The 22,500-nt window shown below is 48.0% G+C and overlaps 1 protein-coding gene across 1 annotated transcript in view; it reads left to right on the top strand.

Moving 5' to 3' along the window:
• The window catches only part of pappa2 (pappalysin 2), a gene marked incomplete at its 5' end in the record, with an annotated part of 155,678 nt that overhangs the window by 5,664 nt on the left and 127,514 nt on the right, over nt 1-22,500 (top strand). Inside the window, 3 exons of the mRNA XM_083654116.1 lie at nt 7,085-7,317; nt 8,071-8,298; nt 8,969-9,567. Of these exons, the coding sequence (XP_083510242.1) occupies nt 7,085-7,317; nt 8,071-8,298; nt 8,969-9,567 (1,060 nt within the window). The remainder of the gene's footprint in view (nt 1-7,084; nt 7,318-8,070; nt 8,299-8,968; nt 9,568-22,500) is intronic.

Below are 22,500 nucleotides of genomic sequence, written 5' to 3'. Positions count from 1 at the left end.
AGATCTGACTCGATTACTCAAGTTTTTTTCTCCCCCCCCTCCCTGCTCATCGCTTCCTCATGTGAGGGCAGCATTCTGTGGCATGGCCCCGTTCTCTTTGTAGTGTCCTGGAGGAATCTGTCAAATACAGTGGAAAAACAAAACTGCCTTTTTGTTTCTGCTAGACGTGACATCGACATCGGTTGGAGTCCTAAATGGTCAGCGATGAGGACCGTATAGTGCCGAGTTTCCTATAGTGACAGTTTGGGGAAACTTCCGTTTGGACTCTTTATTGAAATGTATATGCTGTAATATGATATCTGGGAATTGATTGGAAGCTAAGGTACAAAAGTGCAACGCAGTACAGCAAGGTCGAGATAGGTCGGTATTGAAATGGCATGTTGAAAACGGCTCAGAATCAGGGGTGTTAGGGATGGGGGGGGGGAATCGATACACCATAGTATCGCAATATTTTGCCTGACGATATTGTATCGATATTTGGACGCCAAGTATCGTTTTTTTTTTTTTTTTTTGCAGGCCATGCCAGGCCACCGGGCATCTGCCCGAAGCGCCCGATGTTGCAGTCTGTGCCTGCAGTGGCGTATTGAGTCCAGAGAAGCTTAATAATGTAGCCTACATGTGGGGCAAAAACAAAAAGACACTGCATGTTTTACTTCCGATGAGGTCAAGGAAAAGGTAGGAAAAGGAGTTAGACAATATATCGAAATATATCGTTTTAGTATCGTATCGTGGGCATCTGGTGATTCCCACCCCTACTATCTGTGATGGGACTGTGTTTTTTCATGGGTCTCAACTCAAAACTAGATTTTCTAATTTAGTGCCCAGGCCAAATAAGGTTGATGGCCTACTACTCTACATTGTTACCTGCAGCTCACTAATTGTATTCCTACTTTTTCCTATGATTTTTTTTTTCAGTATTTTATATGGTGATAAAAACAATAGGGATTCTCAACCATAATACAAACTCTGCTTGCATTTATTCATTACTTAATAGAACTTTCATGTTTACAGAATAGATTTATAATAACTTTTATTTGTCCAGAAAAGGGTTTATTTACGCTGATCATGTATTTGAAAAAATATTTTTAAGATCAGCATTTTTATAGATCAATATGTCATTGTCAAATGAATTGTGATACCTTGGTGCAATGTATCCTTTAATACAGGGATACTCAACTTGCTTTGCTCGGGGGCCACTTTCGTGAAATGATAGAAGGCCAGGGGCCAGTTAAAGCAGCTACGAGCAACTTTTTCGATTGTTATTAAACAGTATAAATTTAATATCAATGCATCACATCTTACCTCTAATAGTCGACGAGACCAAAGCCGTGTGTATCTGAGATTGCTCCCTTAGGTGATTATTAAGTCTATAGTCTGTCTAAACTCGCGCCAACAGGGGGCTCTCTAGAGCGACCGGACCGGGTAACCCGGAAGTGAAACGTGGAAGTGAAACCAGGAAGTGAAACGCAGCTGCCTTTTTACGCCGTTTGCGCTGCCTAGCAACATAACATAAACAATGTGAATGCCACGCATACTCGCGGGAACATCTCTCGTTATATTCTAACAGGTTTTTTGGAAGTTATTTTGTGGTTATGGCCGAAGTGGCTGCTGCAAACCGTTTCATTTCAATTCCTGATCTGCCCTGGCTACAGACACACTAACACTGGCCGATTCACTCGGGGTTCAAGCGAGACTACTCTGCGTTGGTATCGTCGACTATTAGAGGTAAGATGTGATGCATTGATATTAAATTTATACTGTTTAATAACAATCGAAAAAGTTGCTCGTAGCTGCTTTAATAAACAAACAATATACATTTTTCTGTAGCGGATTGTAGGTTTTTGGGGTGTCAGCCGGAGTTAAGTCTGACAATGTTGTGCACACCGGATAGTTAGTTAGGTTAAGTTAGTTAGGTTAAGTACATACATAAGTGCCTGGGTAGTAAGCAGACGCCGGTATTTGACAATTTAGCAGCTAAATCATAGATTATTGAAAGATATTCCATATTCCAGACTGAAATGCTATAACAGAAGTGGAGTATTGGCCAGAATGACATGAACATTTGGACACTTATTCAGCGGGTATCTTGCATGTTGCGTTCAGGTACCCTGGAAAAAAAAAAAAAAAATCCATCGCGGGCCACACAGGGGGCGCCCGTTGAGTTGAGTATGACTGCTTTAATAGATGACATGCAGGTCTATTTATTTATCTCTTTTTTTTTTAATCTGTAAAACAGCTTTGTAAAGTGTGTTTATGAAAAGTGTGCTTGAGACAATTGGAAGAGTGGAAGAGTTTATGTCTATGATGATCTTCCCTTGTATATACTGAATACTGATTTATGAAGTACATCAACTTTCTTTTATATACACACACACACACACACACACACACACACACACACACACACACACACACACACACACAGTAGCCGACATTTACTATATAGGATCCATCTTCACAGTTGCTGGGTAAACAGCGGACTGGGGAGATAATTCAAATTAACGACATGCTGGACAAAATGTGACACGCTGGACTGGTTCCTGTGTGTGTGTGTGTGTGTGTGTCATAGACATAAATAATATGGACGTAGCTATCCCATTAAATTTCTTCTCCCTGGCGGAGTTCAAACGTTGGCCGTCACCGTCTGAATTTTTCGTCAGCAGAGTGGGAGGGAATGGGTTGAGTCCTTCCTTCTGCACCTCACGTGAGATGGGAGTTTCCCAGAGCCGCAGCTCTGCCTGCTATTGGTCCGTGATCGGCAAGCTTCGCGATCACTGGACAGGCGATCTGTCAATCACCCCCTTTTCTATCATCTATTTTACTCCAAATGGGGGAGTTATATACAAATTTACCCCCCTAGAGTTGTTATGAAATGGTGAAAATTTAGCTATATAGACCAAAACCGTGTTTTGCCCCTGACTGGAAAGATGTTTAATCCTGTTACAAAGTCGGGCATTTTAACATAGGGGGAATGCCTACTGCGCCCGACGCCTAGTGGCCATTCGAGGAACTACAGGTTTTCAATTCACTTCATCATCAGAGGCCCACTGTGTGTGTGTGTGTGTGTGTGTGTGTGTGTGTGTGTGTGTGTGTGTGTGTGTGTGTGTGTGTGTGTGTGTGTGTGTGTGTGTGTGTGTGTGTGTGTGTGTGTGTGTGTGTGTGAAATCCCAATACTGACGTTGTCTGAGTCTGTCACGCCATGCTGATGCTATGGAGCAACATAAAGCTAATGTAAGCTAAGAGACTACCAAGCTCGTTACAACCGGAGCGTGACGTCGGGGTTCCTTTTCGCCAAAAGGCTGCTGAAGGGCCGCTCCGTTTTCTTGTTTGTTTGCGGAACCTCCTGCGACGCCCACCACCGCAGCACTACCGCACTACCCCCCCATTCAAAATGAATGGAGAGTTGGGGGGCCAATCCGGAGTGCTGGACCCAATGTGAATCCAGTGGTACAGTACTAGGTAACCCCACCAGGGCGGCCTGACTTTCTTATGTTTATATTAAAGATTTATTCATTCATGAATGGAAAGAGAGATGGACAAATACATATGTGATGTATGTCATATGTGTTGACGACACGGCGGCTCAGTGGTTAGTGCTGTTGCCTCACAGCGAGAAGGTCCCGGGTTCGAACCCCCGGTCCGTCCCGGGTCCTTTCTGTGTGGAGTTTGCATGTTCTCCCCGTGTTCTTCGTGTGGGTTTCCTCCCACCATCAAAAGACATGTACGTTAGGGTTAATACTCCTGTCAGTGCCCCTGAGCAAGGCACTGGCAAAAAGAACTGGAGTTGGTCCCCGGGCGCTGCACTGCGGCTGCTCCTATAGTTCTAGGAAGGTTCCTAGTAGAGGATGGGTCAAATCCAGAGGATGAATACCCCCATCCCCAATGCCCCAGGGCAGAGACAGGGAGTCTGTCCTGTGAGTGAGCACTGTCCTTCGGATGAGACGTTAAACCGAGGCCCTGACTCTGTGGTCATTAAAGATCTCATCGGCTCTTTCAGTCCTCTACTCTCCACCGTGATAGCCGATGTGTGGTGAGAGCCGCAAGCGTTCTTCTGCCACAAACTGACCATGCATCATCACCCAGGTGGGTGCTCCACATCGCTGGTGAATGTTCCCCCTTCTGTTGGAGATATGTTGCTAATTGTCCTGCTTCCACCTTTGTGGCATCTTCTCAGCTATGGGCTTTGTTTTCTCTTTGGCTTTACTGAGGAGGATCCATGTATTTGAAGTGATTTGTCCATCAGCCTTCACTCCTCTCTCCACTAATGTCTTCTTGTTGTGCCATAAAGCAATCTCCCTTTGTGCCATACAGCAACCCAGTAGATTTCCCAAGAAATCTGACCTGTGTCACACAATGTCAAATCCAAAGTAGGGGCTGGTTGACGCTGTCGATCTTCTCAGCGATGGTCTTGTTGTTGGTTTACAGTAATTATATACTAATGTCTCAGAATTATTGTTATGGTGATGATTTATTGATGCTACATGTACCTTTTAATAACGACTCTTTGGTCGGGCGTCCATACAGGCACGATTGGCTGTGCGTGCCTGAGGGTGGGAAGCCGGATTTGGGGGTATGTGTCCTGGTCGCTGCACTAGCGCCTCCTCTGGTTGGTCGGGGCGCCTGGTCGGGGTGGAAGGGAACTGGTGGGAATAGCGTGATCCTCCCACGTGCTGCTACGTCCTGCCGGTGAAGCTCCCCGATGTCAGGTGAAAAGAAGCGGCTGGCTACTGCGCGTGTGTCGGAGGAAGCACGGCGCTAGTCTACGGCTCTCCCCAAATTGGCAGAGGGTGGAGCAGTGACCGGGGCAGCCAATAGGGCAGCATGGAGATACATTGGCGATGTATAATTGGGGAGAAAATGGGGGAAAATCAGATTTTTTTTTTATGACTCTTTATAGATAGGGACATACCGTTTGTTTACATGTACTATTTGTGTCTGTGCCAGACACAAATAGTAGTGTCTGGCACAGCCAGTCGTACAGCCGGCTACTGGTAGTACATCCGGCGACGTACAGTAGAATCTGAGAAATCCACTAGGCACAGCCGTGGCCTCCTAACCGCTGCTTTCTTTGACTGAATTAAACGCTTAAGCATGAAACTGGCCCACCTCCTTAGGGATACTTCGCTACAATTGCCCACTTTACACACTCACTCACTCACACGCAGACGCACGCAAGCATATATATACACACACACACACACACACACACACACACACACACACACACACACACACACACACACACACACACACACACACACACATACTGTATGGAGGAGGGTGAGGGGGTTCCCTGACCCTTCCCTGTCCCAGTGTGAGACATCTGTGGAGCAGATGTGGATCTCTGTGTGTCTGTTGCAACAAACAGCTGGAAACATCAGGGCCTGCCTGGGCTGAGGGAAATACCTCTCCATCCTCCTTCCCTCTCTTTACTCTCCTGCTGTCTCTGGCTCCGTCTATCCCCTCTGTCTCTCTGTCTCTATCTGCTTGTCTCTGTCTCTGTCTACCTGTCTCTGTCTCTATCTACCTGTCTCTATCCCCCAGGTCTCTGTCTCTGTCTCCCTGTCTCTACCCCCCAGGTCTGTGTCTCTATCCCCTCTGTCTCTCTGTCTCTATCTGCTTGTCTCTGTCTCTATCTAGCAGTTTATGTACAGCATGTCGCTGTCTCTATCTACCTGTCTCTGTCTCTTTCAGTCTCTGTCTCTGTCAGTTTAGGAGTCCTTGACTTTTTCATGTCAAGGACAAGGAAATTAAACCACAGACCCCCATTTGATCAGATTTGGTACCAGGGTCCTCCATCTGATAAGATTTTTTCTTTTAGATGTTTTATTACAAAAAGTTAGGGCTGGCACGGATCACGGATAATCCGTGACCCGTACGGATCAGCCCCCACGGTTCGGAACGCGGTTCGGAACATCAATAGTCCGCGGACCCCCCCCCCCTTCGTTTCAACGTAGTGTATGAGAACGCCCAGCGCAGCCAGACACAGACAGGCATAATCATGGCAAGCACAATTGAGCTTCCTCATCCCTTGTCGCTGCTGTAAAGTATGTCTGAAGGCTGTGGCTAGTGGCTACTAAAGACAGAGTCACACAAACTTGAGCTGTGCAGGGCAACAAATGGTTAGAGAATTATAATAGTATTAAAAAAAATCTAATCGAAAATCTAATTTTGAGAGAAAAAATCTGATATATATTTTTTTTTGCTGATCCGAAAAATCCGTGATCCGTGGCTCAAAATCCGTCACGCGATCCGATCCGTGGGTTTTCTGATCCGTGCCAGCCCTACAAAAAGTATATGACATGAACTCCATGACCAAAATAGTCATACTGTCATTGTGTTATGGATGGTAGTATAGTGTAAATAAATCACCCCACTTTTTGCTGGGGACCTCCTGGAACCCGCTCAACTGCCTCAAGGACCCCCGGGGGTCCCCGCACCCCACTTTGAGAACCACTGGTCTAGAGCTGCAACGATTAATCAATTAATCAATCGACGGAAGAATAAACGACGACTATTTTGGTAATCGATTACGGTAATCGTTTTGAGTAAGAGAAGAAAGTAAGTAAGTAAGTTTTGAGTAAGAAAACAAGTCAGAATTCTGATTCCAGCTTCTTAAAGGTTTTCCTGCATTTCCAGGTTTCTTTACTCTTCTATGACAGTAAACAGAATATCTTTTGGTTCCGATTCTGAACAAAACAAGACATTTGAGGACGTCATCTTAGGCTTTGGGAAACACTTATTGACATTTTTCACTCTTTTCGGACATTTTATAGAGCAAACAAAAACAACGAATCGATTAGTCGAGAAAATAATCGTCCGATTAATCGATAATGAAAATAATCGTTAGTTGCAGCAGCCCTACACTGGTCTATAGCACTGTAATCACTTGGAGAGTCTGCTCGTTTGTATGTTTGTTGATTCATTTTCCTGAGGGTGATGATAACCATATTATGTTCTTGCCTTTTCCCCCCTGCAATAAAGTGTTTCGCTTGCTTTTTCTCAGCCACTATTCCGTCTGTGCTGAAACAAAAACCATGTCTAAATAACTGTTTGTTTGTTTAACTGATTGTTTGCCTCTTAGGTGTATTTGACAACTGCTCCCATTCGTTGAGTGAGAAGGGCTGGTCGGTGGGCATTCGCACCGTCAAACGGGCCAGCGCCAAAGACGCCCGCTTCTTCTTCACGCTCCGCACGGACCGAGCCGTGAGATCCACCACGGTCTACAGCCACCAGCGGTACCGAGCCAACGCCTGGACCCACCTGATGGCTGTTTACAACGGCCACAACATGAGCCTGTATGTCGACGGCGCTAAGGTGTGTGACGTGGAGGCGCTCTGTGATTATAAAGAGACCCTTGTTTTAGGGATGTAACGATAACCGGTTTGAATGATAACCGTGATCAAATTCCTTACGATAACCGTACACTTTCAAATTTTCATTATCATTATGGTAAATGGACTGCATTTATATCGCGCTTTTATCCAAAGCGCTTTACAATGTGCCTACATTCACCCATTCACACACCGAAGGCGGCAAGCTGCCACGCAGGGCACTGGCACAGCCATCGGGAGCAATTTGGGGTTCAGTGTCTTGCCCAGGGACATTTCAACATGCGGACTGAAGGAGCCGGGGATCGAACCACCGACCTTCTGGTTGGTGGACGACGCGCTCTACCTCCTGAGCCACAGCCGCCATTAAAACCGTGGTACCGTGAGACCATGATTACAGTGCTTTGAAAAACATGGTAAATTCTGTCCATCATCAACCAAACTTGGCAAGCGTCTCCCAGATGCAAACGCACAGCCTTGGAGAAATTATTTCAGTGAGTGTAGCAATCCTTTTTGGGTCTGAGTTTTCAATATAAAACTTGGTGAAATGATTTCTGTGAGTGTATTAGTACTTTTTGAACATTTCCAGCACATTTTAACAAGCCGTCATAATACTGATAACCGTGATAATTTTGATCACTATAATCGTGATGTGAAATTTTCATATCGTTCCATCTCTACCTTGTTTCCACCCTCTCGTGTACTCTCCACCTCTCTTCTCATCTGCTTTTCCCCTCAGGTGGGAGAGAGCAGTCTCCAGTTGGGGAATCTCTACAGCCCCTTCATGAAGACGTGCAGGACCCTCTTCCTGGGCGGTAACCAATCAGAGCAGGGCCACGGCTTCCGGGGCCATATAGGGGGCGTGGTCTTGTGGGCCCACGCCCGCTCTCAGGAGGACCTGCTTAAAGGGCCACTGCAGATCAAAAAGAGAGAGCCCGTCCTGGTGCTGTGGGCTGACTTCACTGATGTATGAGACCATATTCTGTTTTTACACTGCTAATTACTCACTCCTTCCATAAATATATATACGGTACCATAAATATATATATACCGTATATATATTTTTGCTGAGTCATCCTGTCAGATCAACCCGTTTATTTACTTTACTTGTCTCACAAAAAAGCCCTTAATAAAAGAAATAAACAAAGAAACAGGAGCCACATTTTTCATAGATTGTTCCAATTTTACTAAGTACTAATTTTGCTAAGTACAAAAACAGATAGAAATGGACCCAAATTGACAGAAAATGTGAAAATCTTTAGGCTTCAGTAATCAAAGTAGAGGAACAAAACTTCTGCACACTTCTTTATTTCACCAAGCTTTCTTGGACCTTTCCCAACGTCTTGTTAACCATCATTTGGGCAATAATCAAAATCAAATATTCTGTAGGAATTGTAAACAAGGCCGTATCTTCTGTAAAAGGCAGTCTGCCCTGTGACTACATCATAGCACTGTTTTCTAAATGCAGAAACAAAATCTGACTACCACTACTGCCAATAATCAATTTTTTCCCCTTCATCTTCTCCTTACTAAGTAAAATATTTCGATTTTATTTTGCTCCTCCTATTATTTTATTGACTTGTTGTTTGCTGAACTTAATTGAAAATCATTTGAAAATTAAATGTTGGATTTTGCAGGTGGAACAACTGTGGACTCCATATAAAGCCGGCCTCCATCCCATCATCATTACCACGCCCGTCCCGGAACGAGAGCTTGTCTCCCCGTTCCTGCCGCCGCCCTGCGGCCTGACGCCCTGCGACAACACCGACATCATCCACGGCTACAACCAGCACTGGGAGCTGCGCGCCCCCAAGCGAGTCCGCTACAGGGTCGTCAACCTCTCCGGCGACGACGGCGGGGACCCCACCGTGTCACAAGCCCAGATCGAGCTCCAGCACCGGGCCTTGACCGAGGCCTTCCGCCCTTACAACATCACCCTGGATCTCAGCGTCCACAATGTCCGAAACTCCTCCCTCCGACAGCGCTTTATTCTCAGCAACTGCCGGATCGGGAAGATCGGGAACCGGCAGTGCGACCCTGAGTGCGACCACCCCCGGACCGGCCACGATGGAGGGGACTGCCTCCGACTGGGACCCTGCTACAATTGGAAGAGACAGGACGGGGTGTGCAACATGGAGTGTAACAGTATACACTATGACTACGATGACGGGGACTGCTGTGACTCGGAGGTCACCGACGTCCTCAAGACCTGCTTTGATCCTGAGTCGCCGGACAGGTGAGGCGGTTTTGATGATCAATCAGTTAATTAACCAATCTAGATTATAGTTATTATTTTCTCTAAGTACATACCAGGTAGAAAGAATGATAGAAAAATGACAAAAATAGCATACCAGAAATCTTTCCTGTGTCAAACTGGGTAGTATTAGATTCTCATGTAACGTAGCAGCCGCATCTGATGACATTGAACACAAAGTCAATTTCATAATTCTATTTTTACGAGAGCGTCTTTAAAAAGTCAAGATGGTAGATGACTTGATGCACTAAGTAGCTAATGCTCTGTTGTTGTAAAGCAGAAATCAAACACAGACGACAGCTCTTACATCACGATGTTCTCCACCAAGTGCACACATTACTTTGAGTTGAAGGACAAAGACGCATTAGGGGAGACCAGGGCTGGCTGGCACATGGGTTGGTTGTCACGCTTCATATATATCTTACCCCTAGAGGGCGCCGTCTAAAAGAAAGCGAATGGCAAAATATTATCCTTTGGAGTCAGAGGTCATCCAGGTTGTCGTTTCATGAGAGGAGTTTAATTTTTTTAATTTTCTTTTTAAATGACATCAATTTAACTAGTAACTATAACTAGCAGTAAAAAGAAGAGAATGGGATGTGGGAGCTACAGTTAGCACAGCTTATAGCTTACGGTACATTATGGTTGCTAGCCTCACATCTGGCACAATTGCTCTTCTTAAATTTTTATTTAACCGTTATTTATACAGGGGGAGTCTCACTGAGAGCAATGCTCTCTTTTTCAGGAGTGCCCTGTTCACATTCACACGTGGAAGCTGACCAGTACAACCACAGTCTGATCTGCTGGCCACTGAGCAGCTCCACTGGAGCGGTTGGGTTAAGGGCCTTGCTCAAGGGCACCTCAGTGGTGGTAATGAGGGAGGGACAAGCGCTGCCTTTTCGCTTTCCCCACCCAGATTTATCCTGCCGGTCCCGGCGATTGAACCGACAACCTTCTGGTCACAAGCTCGCTTCTCTAACCGCTGGGCCACCACTACCCTGCTCTGATGGGGTTGGTAGTCACATTAAGGTTGGGACTGGTTGTCACAATTGAACAACAGTAACAGCTTTTTTTTTAAATCAGAATCAGCTAAAGGATTTTTTTAACGCATATCTAAATTAACATGAGGCTAGTCGGTCGCTCAGGAATTTGGTTGAGAGTAAAAAAACAACCAGCCCCGGTCTCCCCTATTCTCTTCAGGAGGATTGTTCTGCCGGCCGTTAAACATTTTATTTAACGGATCGTGTACAGTTTACTGTGCTCAATATATACGTCAAAGTTTACGATGACAGCAGCAAAACGGAGAGGGCTACACAGTACATACCAAGTAGGAGAGTCGCAGTACAGAAAAGCACCAGGGGGCATGAAGTTCTCGAGACCAACGCGTTGTTCAGAGTCGGGGCTCTCACTCGCTACACCATCTCCGGGCATAAATGGCCACTAATGACTACTACTGCACAACTGCTTTCCCCCATAAACAAGACAGACCTCTGCCTCTGTGGCTGTGCGCGTCGCACCGCTCAACGTGCTTCGACGTACAAATTGGTGCTCTCACTTTCCCCCGGCGGTTTTGGAGCGCGCTCTGTGAAGTGTGGGGATTGGAGGGTGAAGAAGCCAAAGTACACACTTGTTATGACTAAACAAGTGGAGCGGGGAGCCTGCTGCCTTCCATTCGCTCTGACAGACAGACTCACGCCGCGTTCCAAATAGCTCGCATGAAGTCTCGCCATGAGGTCGGCCTGGTTTCATAAAGACCCCGTCCTTCATCCAAATGCTAACCAAAAGCATTAGCCCGCCGCCCACTGGGAGGCAGAACATGGGGATTGGAGGTGTGTGTGTGTGTGTGTGTGTGTGTGTGTGTGTGTGTGTGTGTGTGTGTGTGTGTGTGTGTGTGTGTGTGTGTGTGTGTGTGTGTGTGTGTGTGTGTGTGTGTTTTGTTTGTTATAAATGACTGATGCAGCGCTTGATGTCTGACAGCGTGTGACAGCTAAACATGAGGATGTGTAAATGTTTTATACAGCACTATGTTGGCTTTTGCACAATCTTAGATTTATGCTGTTTGCAAATTTGGTCATTTAGACCTCTAATTTGAACAAGCACAAACCTTTGAGCCCCCCCCCCCCCCCCCCCCCACACACACACACACACACACACCCATATCCCCCTATCGTTACACAAACATAAAGCAAAACTCAGCAGGAATGTATCTGGAGGCCATATCTAACAAACAAACAAACAAACAAACAAACAAGGGACCCCTATAATCCCCTCAAGGACCCCTGGAACCCCCCCAGGGACCCCTGAAACCCCCTCAGAGACCCCTGGAACCCCCTCAGGGACCCCTGGAACCCCCTCAGGGACCCCTGGAATCCCCTCAGGGACCCTGTGTTGTGTGTGTGTGTGTGTGTGTGTGTGTGTGTGTGTGTGTGCGTGTGCGTGTGCGTGTGCGTGTGCGTGCGCGCGTGTTTGTAGGTGTATGTATGTATGTATGTGTGTGTATATATATATATATATATAGAGAGAGAGAGAGAGAGAGATTTTTCAACATCAGACAATATTAGACGTGGAGACTTTGACATACCGTAGGCTTTCATGAATGGACAGCCATGCAGAGAAGAAGTGGTGACTTCTCCTCCCCAGACGCTCCTCATGATGGATGCCAACTGACACTGGGTACCGCTTCTTCTTACTTACCTGCTGCGACTGGAATGTGGAGGGACAGGAGGGAGTCATCCGTCTCCCCAACATCTGCTGCCACAGTCAGTCAGCGATAGCGACCTTCTCTCTGATCCGTTTGGCCGCCAGCGTTGACTGCCGAACAGCAGCGGTAGGGGAGCGAGAACAACCTTTCTTTTAATACACTGCGATTTTGGCTCGGGCAGACCCAAAAATAGGTTCGTAGCACACTGTGCACACGGGTTCACTGAAGGTTCTTTCACGGCGAAGCATTTTTCACCAAGATGACCACGTTAGAATGCCGTCTACATCTGTGGATTGTAACGGTCATCTAATTATTTTGCAAACATAAAAGTCAATTGTAGGCACCAAATTCACTAAGAGCACAAACTCCTCCAAATGGCTGCTGTCATGATCAAGTTATAGATATAATATATCCCGAGTGCCTCGGATGCTCTTTTTTAGTAATTGAGCTGGACACTCACTGCCTTTTGATCTGTATTAGCTGCTATCGGTGCTGCAAGATGCGGGAAACAAACATGGATTTCTATAACTGTATGAATGTCAGACAGGGTATCGCTGTGAGAGAGAACATGGTGCTGCTCAGCTGACGTTCCCTGGGTAAATAAAGCTTAAAGTTAAGTAAAGGTACAGTAGCACAAAGCAAAGAGTAAAAACAACAACAGAAAACACAAACAAAAAGCTAGCTTGCATAATGTGTATACATTCAGGCGGTGTCTCGTCATAGAGGTCAGTGGGTCAGCGTGGGGGAAATCCTCCTGTTCTCCCCATTCAGCATAGTTAGCATTTAGCGGCTAGCCCAGCCCGGGCAGACGGGATCGGGGATTCAACCCCCCAATGTGACCGTCGGGAAGGACAAACGGCTGTCTTTACCTGTTTGTAGTGTGACATAATCACAATCCAGCGTGGGGGCGTCTGGGACGCCTCACGACACCCCGAAGAAAAGACTAGCATGCCAGTCTTTTGCCTATCCTCGCCTATGACATCTATTATGACATCTATTATGACATCTATTATGACAAGTTCCTTTTGACTTCAGCTTGAAGTGCGGCTTCTGGGGCCAAAAAAAAGAAGCAGCGTCCCCGCCCCGTAACCATAGCAACTCACTCACTCACTCACTCACTCACTCACTCACTCAGCCTGCCTGCCTGCCTGCCTGCCTGCCTGCCTGCCTGCCTGCACGCGAGAAAGGAGAGGGAGAGCCGACAGCAGCATGCAGGGAAAGCCAAAAAGATAGGCTGCTACACAATGTATTATATTGTAGGCAGGCCCGGCGTTGGGAGGGGGGGGGTGCTGACCGGGCCGCGCCCCCCCATTCCCCAAACTGCCCCCCCCCCCCCATTCAATTTTTTTTTCTTTTTTTTGTTGCTAAAAACGTTTTTCCGTTTTAAAGTTTAAAACGGAATCTGGCTGTCATTAGGCATTGATTAACTGAATGCTATTGCTAACTGTTACTTTGAACATCCATTTGCAATGATTCTGGCTGGATATTAACTATTGTAAATTTGTCACAATCAATGCAATTTGTGCACAATGTGTAAAATACATTTAATATTAATTGTTTAGGCCTAATTATTTGTAAAGTCACAACACATTAGAGATGTGTGTAGTTCATTTTGCTCTCAAATGCACCAGGTTGACGAATTTTACTTTAAAATGTACAAAATCTTCTTCCGGGGGAGAATCCCCCCGGACCCCCCTTGGGTAGCTTGGGCAGGCCCCCTCTGTAATTTGGGTCTGGAGCCGGGCCTGATTGTAGGCTACAATACCAGCTAGATCAGCTCGACTTTGTAGGCTATATCTCTCACTTTGGGCTGTCTATACGGGGCTGCTGTAGTACGTGGCGCTGTGCTGTCTGTCTGTCTGTCTTGCCTGCCCGCGCGCGCGCTGACAGTCCTCTTCTCGCTCCGTGAGCAATGTGAATTACGATTGTTTTTCACTGCATGAGAAAATGGACTTGTGTGTTCTGCGTCACAGTTGGCAGTCCTGGTCGGGGATCAGACTCGCGGTGCCGCTGCTCTCCCGAACCAAGACGCGTCACGAATTGATGGCAGAACGACGGCCTAGTCTGACACGGTGACATGGCGAAAGACAACAAATAACGCCTAGTCTGATTCTTGGCACGAGTCGTCGTGTCACAATGCTGCTGCTGCTGCTGGTGGAATAAAGATGGGAAGAGGGACGGGGAAAATAATTTGCTTTGGTGCTTGTTCAGGTCAAGATGTTCCGCTCGTCTGTTCCCTACCCTGCCGAGAGGAGATGGACACTAATGAAAGAAGTCGGACAGCCCGACCGCACTCCCCTCTGTTGTTGTCGGTATTCCGGAGTCTGGTTCCGCGGGACTCAATTAGGAGAAAACACTCAGTGATTTATCCTAGATTTAATCTGACGGTCGGCGCGAAAGAATATGCCAAACAACAAATGAAAATGTACCCATGGCAATGACCCCCCCCCCCCCCCCCCCTGCTGGGTAATGACGGGAATGCGTTGTGGCGTTTGATACATCGCAGAGAATCGGAGGGCGCCGGCGTAATGTGTTGATTTTGATGTCGAGATGCTTTTATAAATCACAGCAGCCCTGGGTCGGGGCGCGGGGATTTGCGCTTACGCAGAGAAGCTGTGCATGAGAAACTCTCCTAAATAAGGCCCCTGTGTTACTCTCTGGGTAAGCGAAGACTCAGAAGTCACGTGACCACGCGGTGATGTAATGCCTGCTGCCCCCGGAGCTCTCGCCAGAGGCTCCTGACCCTCCACTAAAAAACAACATGGACAGCCAGTACGCAGGAGACCCCGAGGGTCGTAAAACACTGGACTCAGCGGAATAACACTCGTGTAGGTCTTCTGGAAGGGTCCTGACCCCCAGCCTGTCTGTCTCTCCGTGCACGTCCCTCTCTGTGTGTGTGTCTGTGTGTGTGTGTGTGTGCGTGTGTGTGTCCCTGGAACCACAACTTGTCCAAGTGTCTCCGGCAGAGAGACGGACAGAGAGAATTAATGTGAGGATGACATTTTGTTGGCACTTGTGCAACAGCGGACCGTTTTTATGTTTGGGATATGGGTTCTTGATATCCCCCCGACTCCATCTGAGCTCTTAGGCAGGTATTCAGATTGTGGGGCCCCTGTAGCAGCTGCTCCCGCCGGGCCGGGCCGGACCGGACCGGACCGGGCCAGAGGGGTTTCTCTCACCACACAACTTTGTTTGCGGAGAGCCAGGTTCTGGAGCGATGGCCAGGTACATGGCAGATTCTGGCATCACAAGAAAGGGAAAGAGGGAGAGAGAGAGAGAGAGAAAGTTGGCGGTCCGCGTGGACCGCGTGTCATGTTGGCCGAGACACTGCCGATTTTTCGCCGGAGACTAAAAACTTACCTTTTCGGGCTACACCTGGGTCACTCCGGAATCGGTTAACCCTTATTGTTATATATGGTTTTAGTTATGTTTTCATTGTTTGTATTTCTTTGAATGAATTGTATTGAAATGTGATGTAAGTCGCTTTGGATAAAAGCGTCTGCCAAATGAAATAAAGTAAAGTAAGTAAAGTAAGAAAGAGAGGTGTGTGTGCGTGCGTGTGTGTGTGTGCGTGTGCGTGTGTGTGTGTGTGTTGGGGGGGGGGGGGGGGGGCTGGACGCCTCGGTTGTTCGCAGAGCTCTCCAGGCCACTCTTTTCTCTTCCCGCAAAACAACAATCCTCATTCCAGCCTCGCTTGATGGCGCTCACACATGTGAATCTCGTGCATGCGGGATTTCAAATTTCTGATCAGGTTCTATTGGGTTCAAGTTTCATTGTGGTCACACCCAAAACACCAAACCTCTGCAGTGATTTTCCCTGAACACAGCTCTCCTTCAGAACATAAGAGCCACGATTGACCCCGTGTTGTTATTGCCAGCCTCGCGCCATGCACACAGCTTTTTTTTTCTGCGCGCGCTTTGACGCATATCGTTGTTGACGCGAAGACGAAAGCCGGCGAACTGGCTCATGGGAGTCCAACGGGGTCCAAAAATACATTTGCTTTCAGCTGCACAGTGGGTGTCTCTTCTGTCTCCCAAAGAGTGGCAGCAGTGAGGAGTTGGCGCAAAAGACATTTGCCAACAATTTAATTTAATTTTAATTGTAAACATTCTTTTTTTTTTTTTTCATTTTCCATTTTCACATTATAACGTACAAAACATACAAAACATAATGTAGAACCAGTGCCACATTGAGATATATTACATCTTATATTAATCATATACTGTACATACACACTGCTTCCAGCATGACTCCCATCCCACCACGAATGAATACAGAGATTAAAAGCAGAAAGAAAAATAAATTGTAAACATTCTTGATGGCCAAAACCTACTGGTTAAAATATTATATATATATATATATATATATATATATATATACAGTATATGTGGCCGAACCACCTCAAGTGTCACCTTTCTACGCAAAGGAGCAGCGGCTCTACTCCGACCGAGTCCCTCACAGATAACTGAGCTTCTCACCTCATCCCTAAGGGAGATGCCAACCACCCTCCTGAGAAAACCCAATTTTGGCCGCATGTATCCGCCATTTTGTTCTTTCGGTCATGACCTATCCTTCATGACCATAGGTGAGGGGAGGAACGAAGATCAACCGGTAGATCGAGAGCTTTGCCTTCTGGCTCAGCTCTCCTTTCATCACAACGGTGCGGTAAAGCGAGCGCAGTACCGCTCCCGCTGCTCCGATTCTCCGGCCCATCTCCCGCAACCCCAAAAGGTTCTGAACCACTGACTCAAGCTGGACACAAATGGATGCGCGAATAATACGATTTTGGGGACAGAGCTGGTGCTGACTCGGCTGTTGATTCACACAGTGCCTACAAATGGGGAATTCTGTCAATTCATAACCAGTGGGTTTTCAATTCGACCATCCAGAGTAGAGCTGGGTATTGGTTCAAATTTCAAGAATCGATTAGATTCCGATTCACAAAGGTTGCGAATCGATTAATCCCGATTCGATCCGATTCCGATTCCGATTCGATTAATTTCAATATTGATTTGGTTAGTGATACCAAAACGTTTTTTGATCTGTAACCTGAATTACATGACTGTCCAGTTATGTAACACAGGGGTTCCCAACCTTTTTTGCGCCAAGTAGATACATGGGGAAAAAAAGTTGCGGACCGGTTGTCAATTTTAATGGCTTTAGTTACACATATATTTACTCACTAGGTGGTGACAAAGGGTAAATAACAGCCTTTTCATCTGTCAATAAAGACACTTTCACAATTATGCACAGTGATTTGATTTCAGCCTATATAATTTCTAAAAGTAGATATTAATGATCAAACATTTCCATTTATGTAGCCTACAGTATTTATGTTTTTGTTTCAACTACGAACATAAATAAACGTCAACTTGAAACTATGTTTCAACTACCACACACAGCATAATATTTTAGCCTGTTTATTAAAATATATATATATATATATATATATATATATATATATATATATATTTTTTTTTTAATAAAAAAAATTGATCTCTGGACATATGAATCGATATCAAAGGATTAAAATAAAAATCGATATATAAATACAGGGGTCATGAGGAGGGACGCTTACACACATGCAGGGGTCATGAGGAGGGAGGCTTACACACAACACACATGCAGGGGTCATGAGGAGGGAGGCTTACACACAACACACATGCAGGGGTCATGAGGAGGGAGGCTTACACACATGTAGGGGTCATGAGGAGGGAGGCTTACACACATGTAGGGGTCATGAGGAGGGAGGCTTACACACATGTAGGGGTCATGAGGAGGGAGGCTTACACACATGCAGGGGTCATGAGGAGGGAGGCTTACACACATGCAGGGGTCATGAGGAGGGAGGCTTACACACATGCAGGGGTCATGAGGAGGGAGGCTTACACACATGCAGGGGTCATGAGGAGGGAGTGTTACACACATGCAGGGGTCATGAGGAGGGAGGCTTACACACATGCAGGGGTCATGAGGAGGGAGGCTTACACACATGCAGGGGTCATGAGGAGGGAGGCTTACACACATGCAGGGGTCATGAGGAGGGAGTGTTACACACATGTAGGGGTCATGAGGAGGGAGGCTTACACACATGCAGGGGTCATGAGGATGGAGGCTTACACACATGCAGGGGTCATGAGGAGGGAGTGTTACACACATGCAGGGGTCATGAGGAGGGAGGCTTACACACATGCAGGGGTCATGAGGAGGGAAGCTTACACACATGCAGGGGTCATGAGGAGGGAGGCTTACACACATGCAGGGGTCATGAGGAGGGAGTGTTACACACATGCAGGGGTCATGAGGATGGAGGCTTACACACATGTAGGGGTCATGAGGAGGGAGGCTTACACACATGTAGGGGTCATGAGGAGGGAGACTTACACACATGTAGGGGTCATGAGGAGGGAGGCTTACACACATGCAGGGGTCATGAGGAGGGAGGCTTACACACATGCAGGGGTCATGAGGAGGGAAGCTTACACACATGCAGGGGTCATGAGGAGGGAGTGTTACACACATGCAGGGGTCATGAGGAGGGAGTGTTACACACATGCAGGGGTCATGAGGAGGGAGGCTTACACACATGTAGGGGTCATGAGGAGGGAGGCTTACACACATGCAGGGGTCATGAGGAGGGAAGCTTACACACATGCAGGGGTCATGAGGAGGGAGTGTTACACACATGCAGGGGTCATGAGGAGGGAGTGTTACACACATGCAGGGGTCATGAGGAGGGAGGCTTACACACATGCAGGGGTCATGAGGAGGGAGTGTTACACACATGCAGGGGTCATGAGGAGGGAGTGTTACACACATGCAGGGGTCATGAGGAGGGAGTGTTACACACATGCAGGGGTCATGAGGAGGGAGTGTTACACACATGCAGGGGTCATGAGGAGGGAGTGTTACACACATGCAGGGGTCATGAGGAGGGAGGCTTACACACATGCAGGGGTCATGAGGAGGGAGTGTTACACACATGTAGGGGTCATGAGGAGGGAGGCTTACACACATGCAGGGGTCATGAGGAGGGAGTGTTACACACATGTAGGGGTCATGAGGAGGGAGTGTTACACACATGCAGGGGTCATGAGGAGGGAGTGTTACACACATGTAGGGGTCATGAGGAGGGAGGCTTACACACATGCAGGGGTCATGAGGAGGGAGTGTTACACACATGTAGGGGTCATGAGGAGGGAGTGTTACACACATGCAGGGGTCATGAGGAGGGAGTGTTACACACATGTAGGGGTCATGAGGAGGGAGGCTTACACACATGCAGGGGTCATGAGGAGGGAGTGTTACACACATGTAGGGGTCATGAGGAGGGAGACTTACACACATGCAGGGGTCATGAGGAGGGAGTGTTACACACATGTAGGGGTCATGAGGAGGGAGTGTTACACACATGTAGGGGTCATGAGGAGGGAGTGTTACACACATGTAGGGGTCATGAGGAGGGAGACTTACACACATGCAGGGGTCATGAGGAGGGAGTGTTACACACATGCAGGGGTCATGAGGAGGGAGGCTTACACACATGCAGGGGTCATGAGGAGGGAGTGTTACACACATGTAGGGGTCATGAGGAGGGAGTGTTACACACATGTAGGGGTCATGAGGAGGGAGGCTTACACACATGTAGGGGTCATGAGGAGGGAGGCTTACACACATGCAGGGGTCATGAGGAGGGAGTGTTACACACATGTAGGGGTCATGAGGAGGGAGTGTTACACACATGTAGGGGTCATGAGGAGGGAGTGTTACACACATGCAGGGGTCATGAGGAGGGAGTGTTACACACATGTAGGGGTCATGAGGAGGGAGGCTTACACACATGCAGGGGTCATGAAGAGGGAGTGTTACACACATGCAGGGGTCATGAGGAGGGAGGCTTACACACATGCAGGGGTCATGAGGAGGGAGGCTTACACACATGTAGGGGTCATGAAGAGGGAGTGTTACACACATGCAGGGGTCATGAGGAGGGAGTGTTACACACATGTAGGGGTCATGAGGAGGGAGGCTTACACACATGCAGGGGTCATGAGGAGGGAGTGTTACACACATGCAGGGGTCATGAGGAGGGAGGCTTACACACATGCAGGGGTCATGAGGAGGGAGTGTTACACACATGTAGGGGTCATGAGGAGGGAGGCTTACACACATGCAGGGGTCATGAGGAGGGAGTGTTACACACATGTAGGGGTCATGAGGAGGGAGGCTTACACACATGTAGGGGTCATGAGGAGGGAGGCTTACACACATGCAGGGGTCATGAGGAGGGAGGCTTACACACATGCAGGGGTCATGAGGAGGGAGGCTTACACACATGCAGGGGTCATGAGGAGGGAGTGTTACACACATGTAGGGGTCATGAGGAGGGAGTGTTACACACATGTAGGGGTCATGAGGAGGGAGTGTTACACACATGTAGGGGTCATGAGGATGGAGGCTTACACACATGTAGGGGTCATGAGGAGGGAGGCTTACACACATGTAGGGGTCATGAGGAGGGAGACTTACACACATGCAGGGGTCATGAGGAGGGAGTGTTACACACATGCAGGGGTCATGAGGAGGGAGGCTTACACACATGCAGGGGTCATGAGGAGGGAGTGTTACACACATGCAGGGGTCATGAGGAGGGAGGCTTACACACATGCAGGGGTCATGAGGAGGGAGGCTTACACACATGTAGGGGTCATGAGGAGGGAGGCTTACACACATGTAGGGGTCATGAGGAGGGAGGCTTACACACATGCAGGGGTCATGAGGAGGGAGGCTTACACACATGTAGGGGTCATGAGGAGGGAGGCTTACACACATGTAGGGGTCATGAGGAGGGAGGCTTACACACATGCAGGGGTCATGAGGAGGGAGGCTTACACACATGTAGGGGTCATGAGGAGGGAGGCTTACACACATGCAGGGGTCATGAGGAGGGAGTGTTACACACATGCAGGGGTCATGAGGAGGGAGGCTTACACACATGCAGGGGTCATGAGGAGGGAGGCTTACACACATGTAGGGGTCATGAGGAGGGAGGCTTACACACATGCAGGGGTCATGAGGAGGGAGGCTTACACACATGTAGGGGTCATGAGGAGGGAGGCTTACACACATGCAGGGGTCATGAGGAGGGAGGCTTACACACATGCAGGGGTCATGAGGAGGGAGGCTTACACACATGCAGGGGTCATGAGGAGGGAGACTTACACACATGTAGGGGTCAGGAGGAGGGAGACTTACACACATGCAGGGGTCATGAGGAGGGAGACTTACACACATGCAGGGGTCATGAGGACGGAGGCTTACACACATGTAGGGGTCATGAGGAGGGAGGCTTACACACATGCAGGGGTCATGAGGAGGGAGTGTTACACACATGCAGGGGTCATGAAGAGAGAGTGTTACACACATGTAGGGGTCATGAGGAGGGAGGCTTACACACATGCAGGGGTCATGAGGAGGGAGGCTTACACACATGTAGGGGTCATGAAGAGAGAGTGTTACACACATGTAGGGGTCATGAGGAGGGAGGCTTACACACATGCAGGGGTCATGAGGAGGGAGGCTTACACACATGTAGGGGTCATGAAGAGAGAGTGTTACACACATGTAGGGGTCATGAGGAGGGAGGCTTACACACATGCAGGGGTCATGAGGAGGGAGTGTTACACACATGTAGGGGTCATGAGGAGGGAGTGTTACACACATGTAGGGGTCATGAGGATGGAGGCTTACACACATGTAGGGGTCATGAGGAGGGAGGCTTACACACATGTAGGGGTCATGAGGAGGGAGACTTACACACATGCAGGGGTCATGAGGAGGGAGTGTTACACACATGCAGGGGTCATGAGGAGGGAGGCTTACACACATGCAGGGGTCATGAGGAGGGAGTGTTACACACATGCAGGGGTCATGAGGAGGGAGGCTTACACACATGCAGGGGTCATGAGGAGGGAGGCTTACACACATGTAGGGGTCATGAGGAGGGAGGCTTACACACATGTAGGGGTCATGAGGAGGGAGGCTTACACACATGCAGGGGTCATGAGGAGGGAGGCTTACACACATGTAGGGGTCATGAGGAGGGAGGCTTACACACATGTAGGGGTCATGAGGAGGGAGGCTTACACACATGCAGGGGTCATGAGGAGGGAGGCTTACACACATGTAGGGGTCATGAGGAGGGAGGCTTACACACA

The sequence above is a fragment of the Poromitra crassiceps genome (assembly GCF_964638095.1).
Source record: "Poromitra crassiceps genome assembly, chromosome: 17".
Lineage (NCBI taxonomy): Eukaryota > Metazoa > Chordata > Actinopteri > Beryciformes > Melamphaidae > Poromitra > Poromitra crassiceps.
Note: the sequence above shows the minus strand (reverse complement) of the source record. Positions and strands in the feature narration are given on the sequence as shown.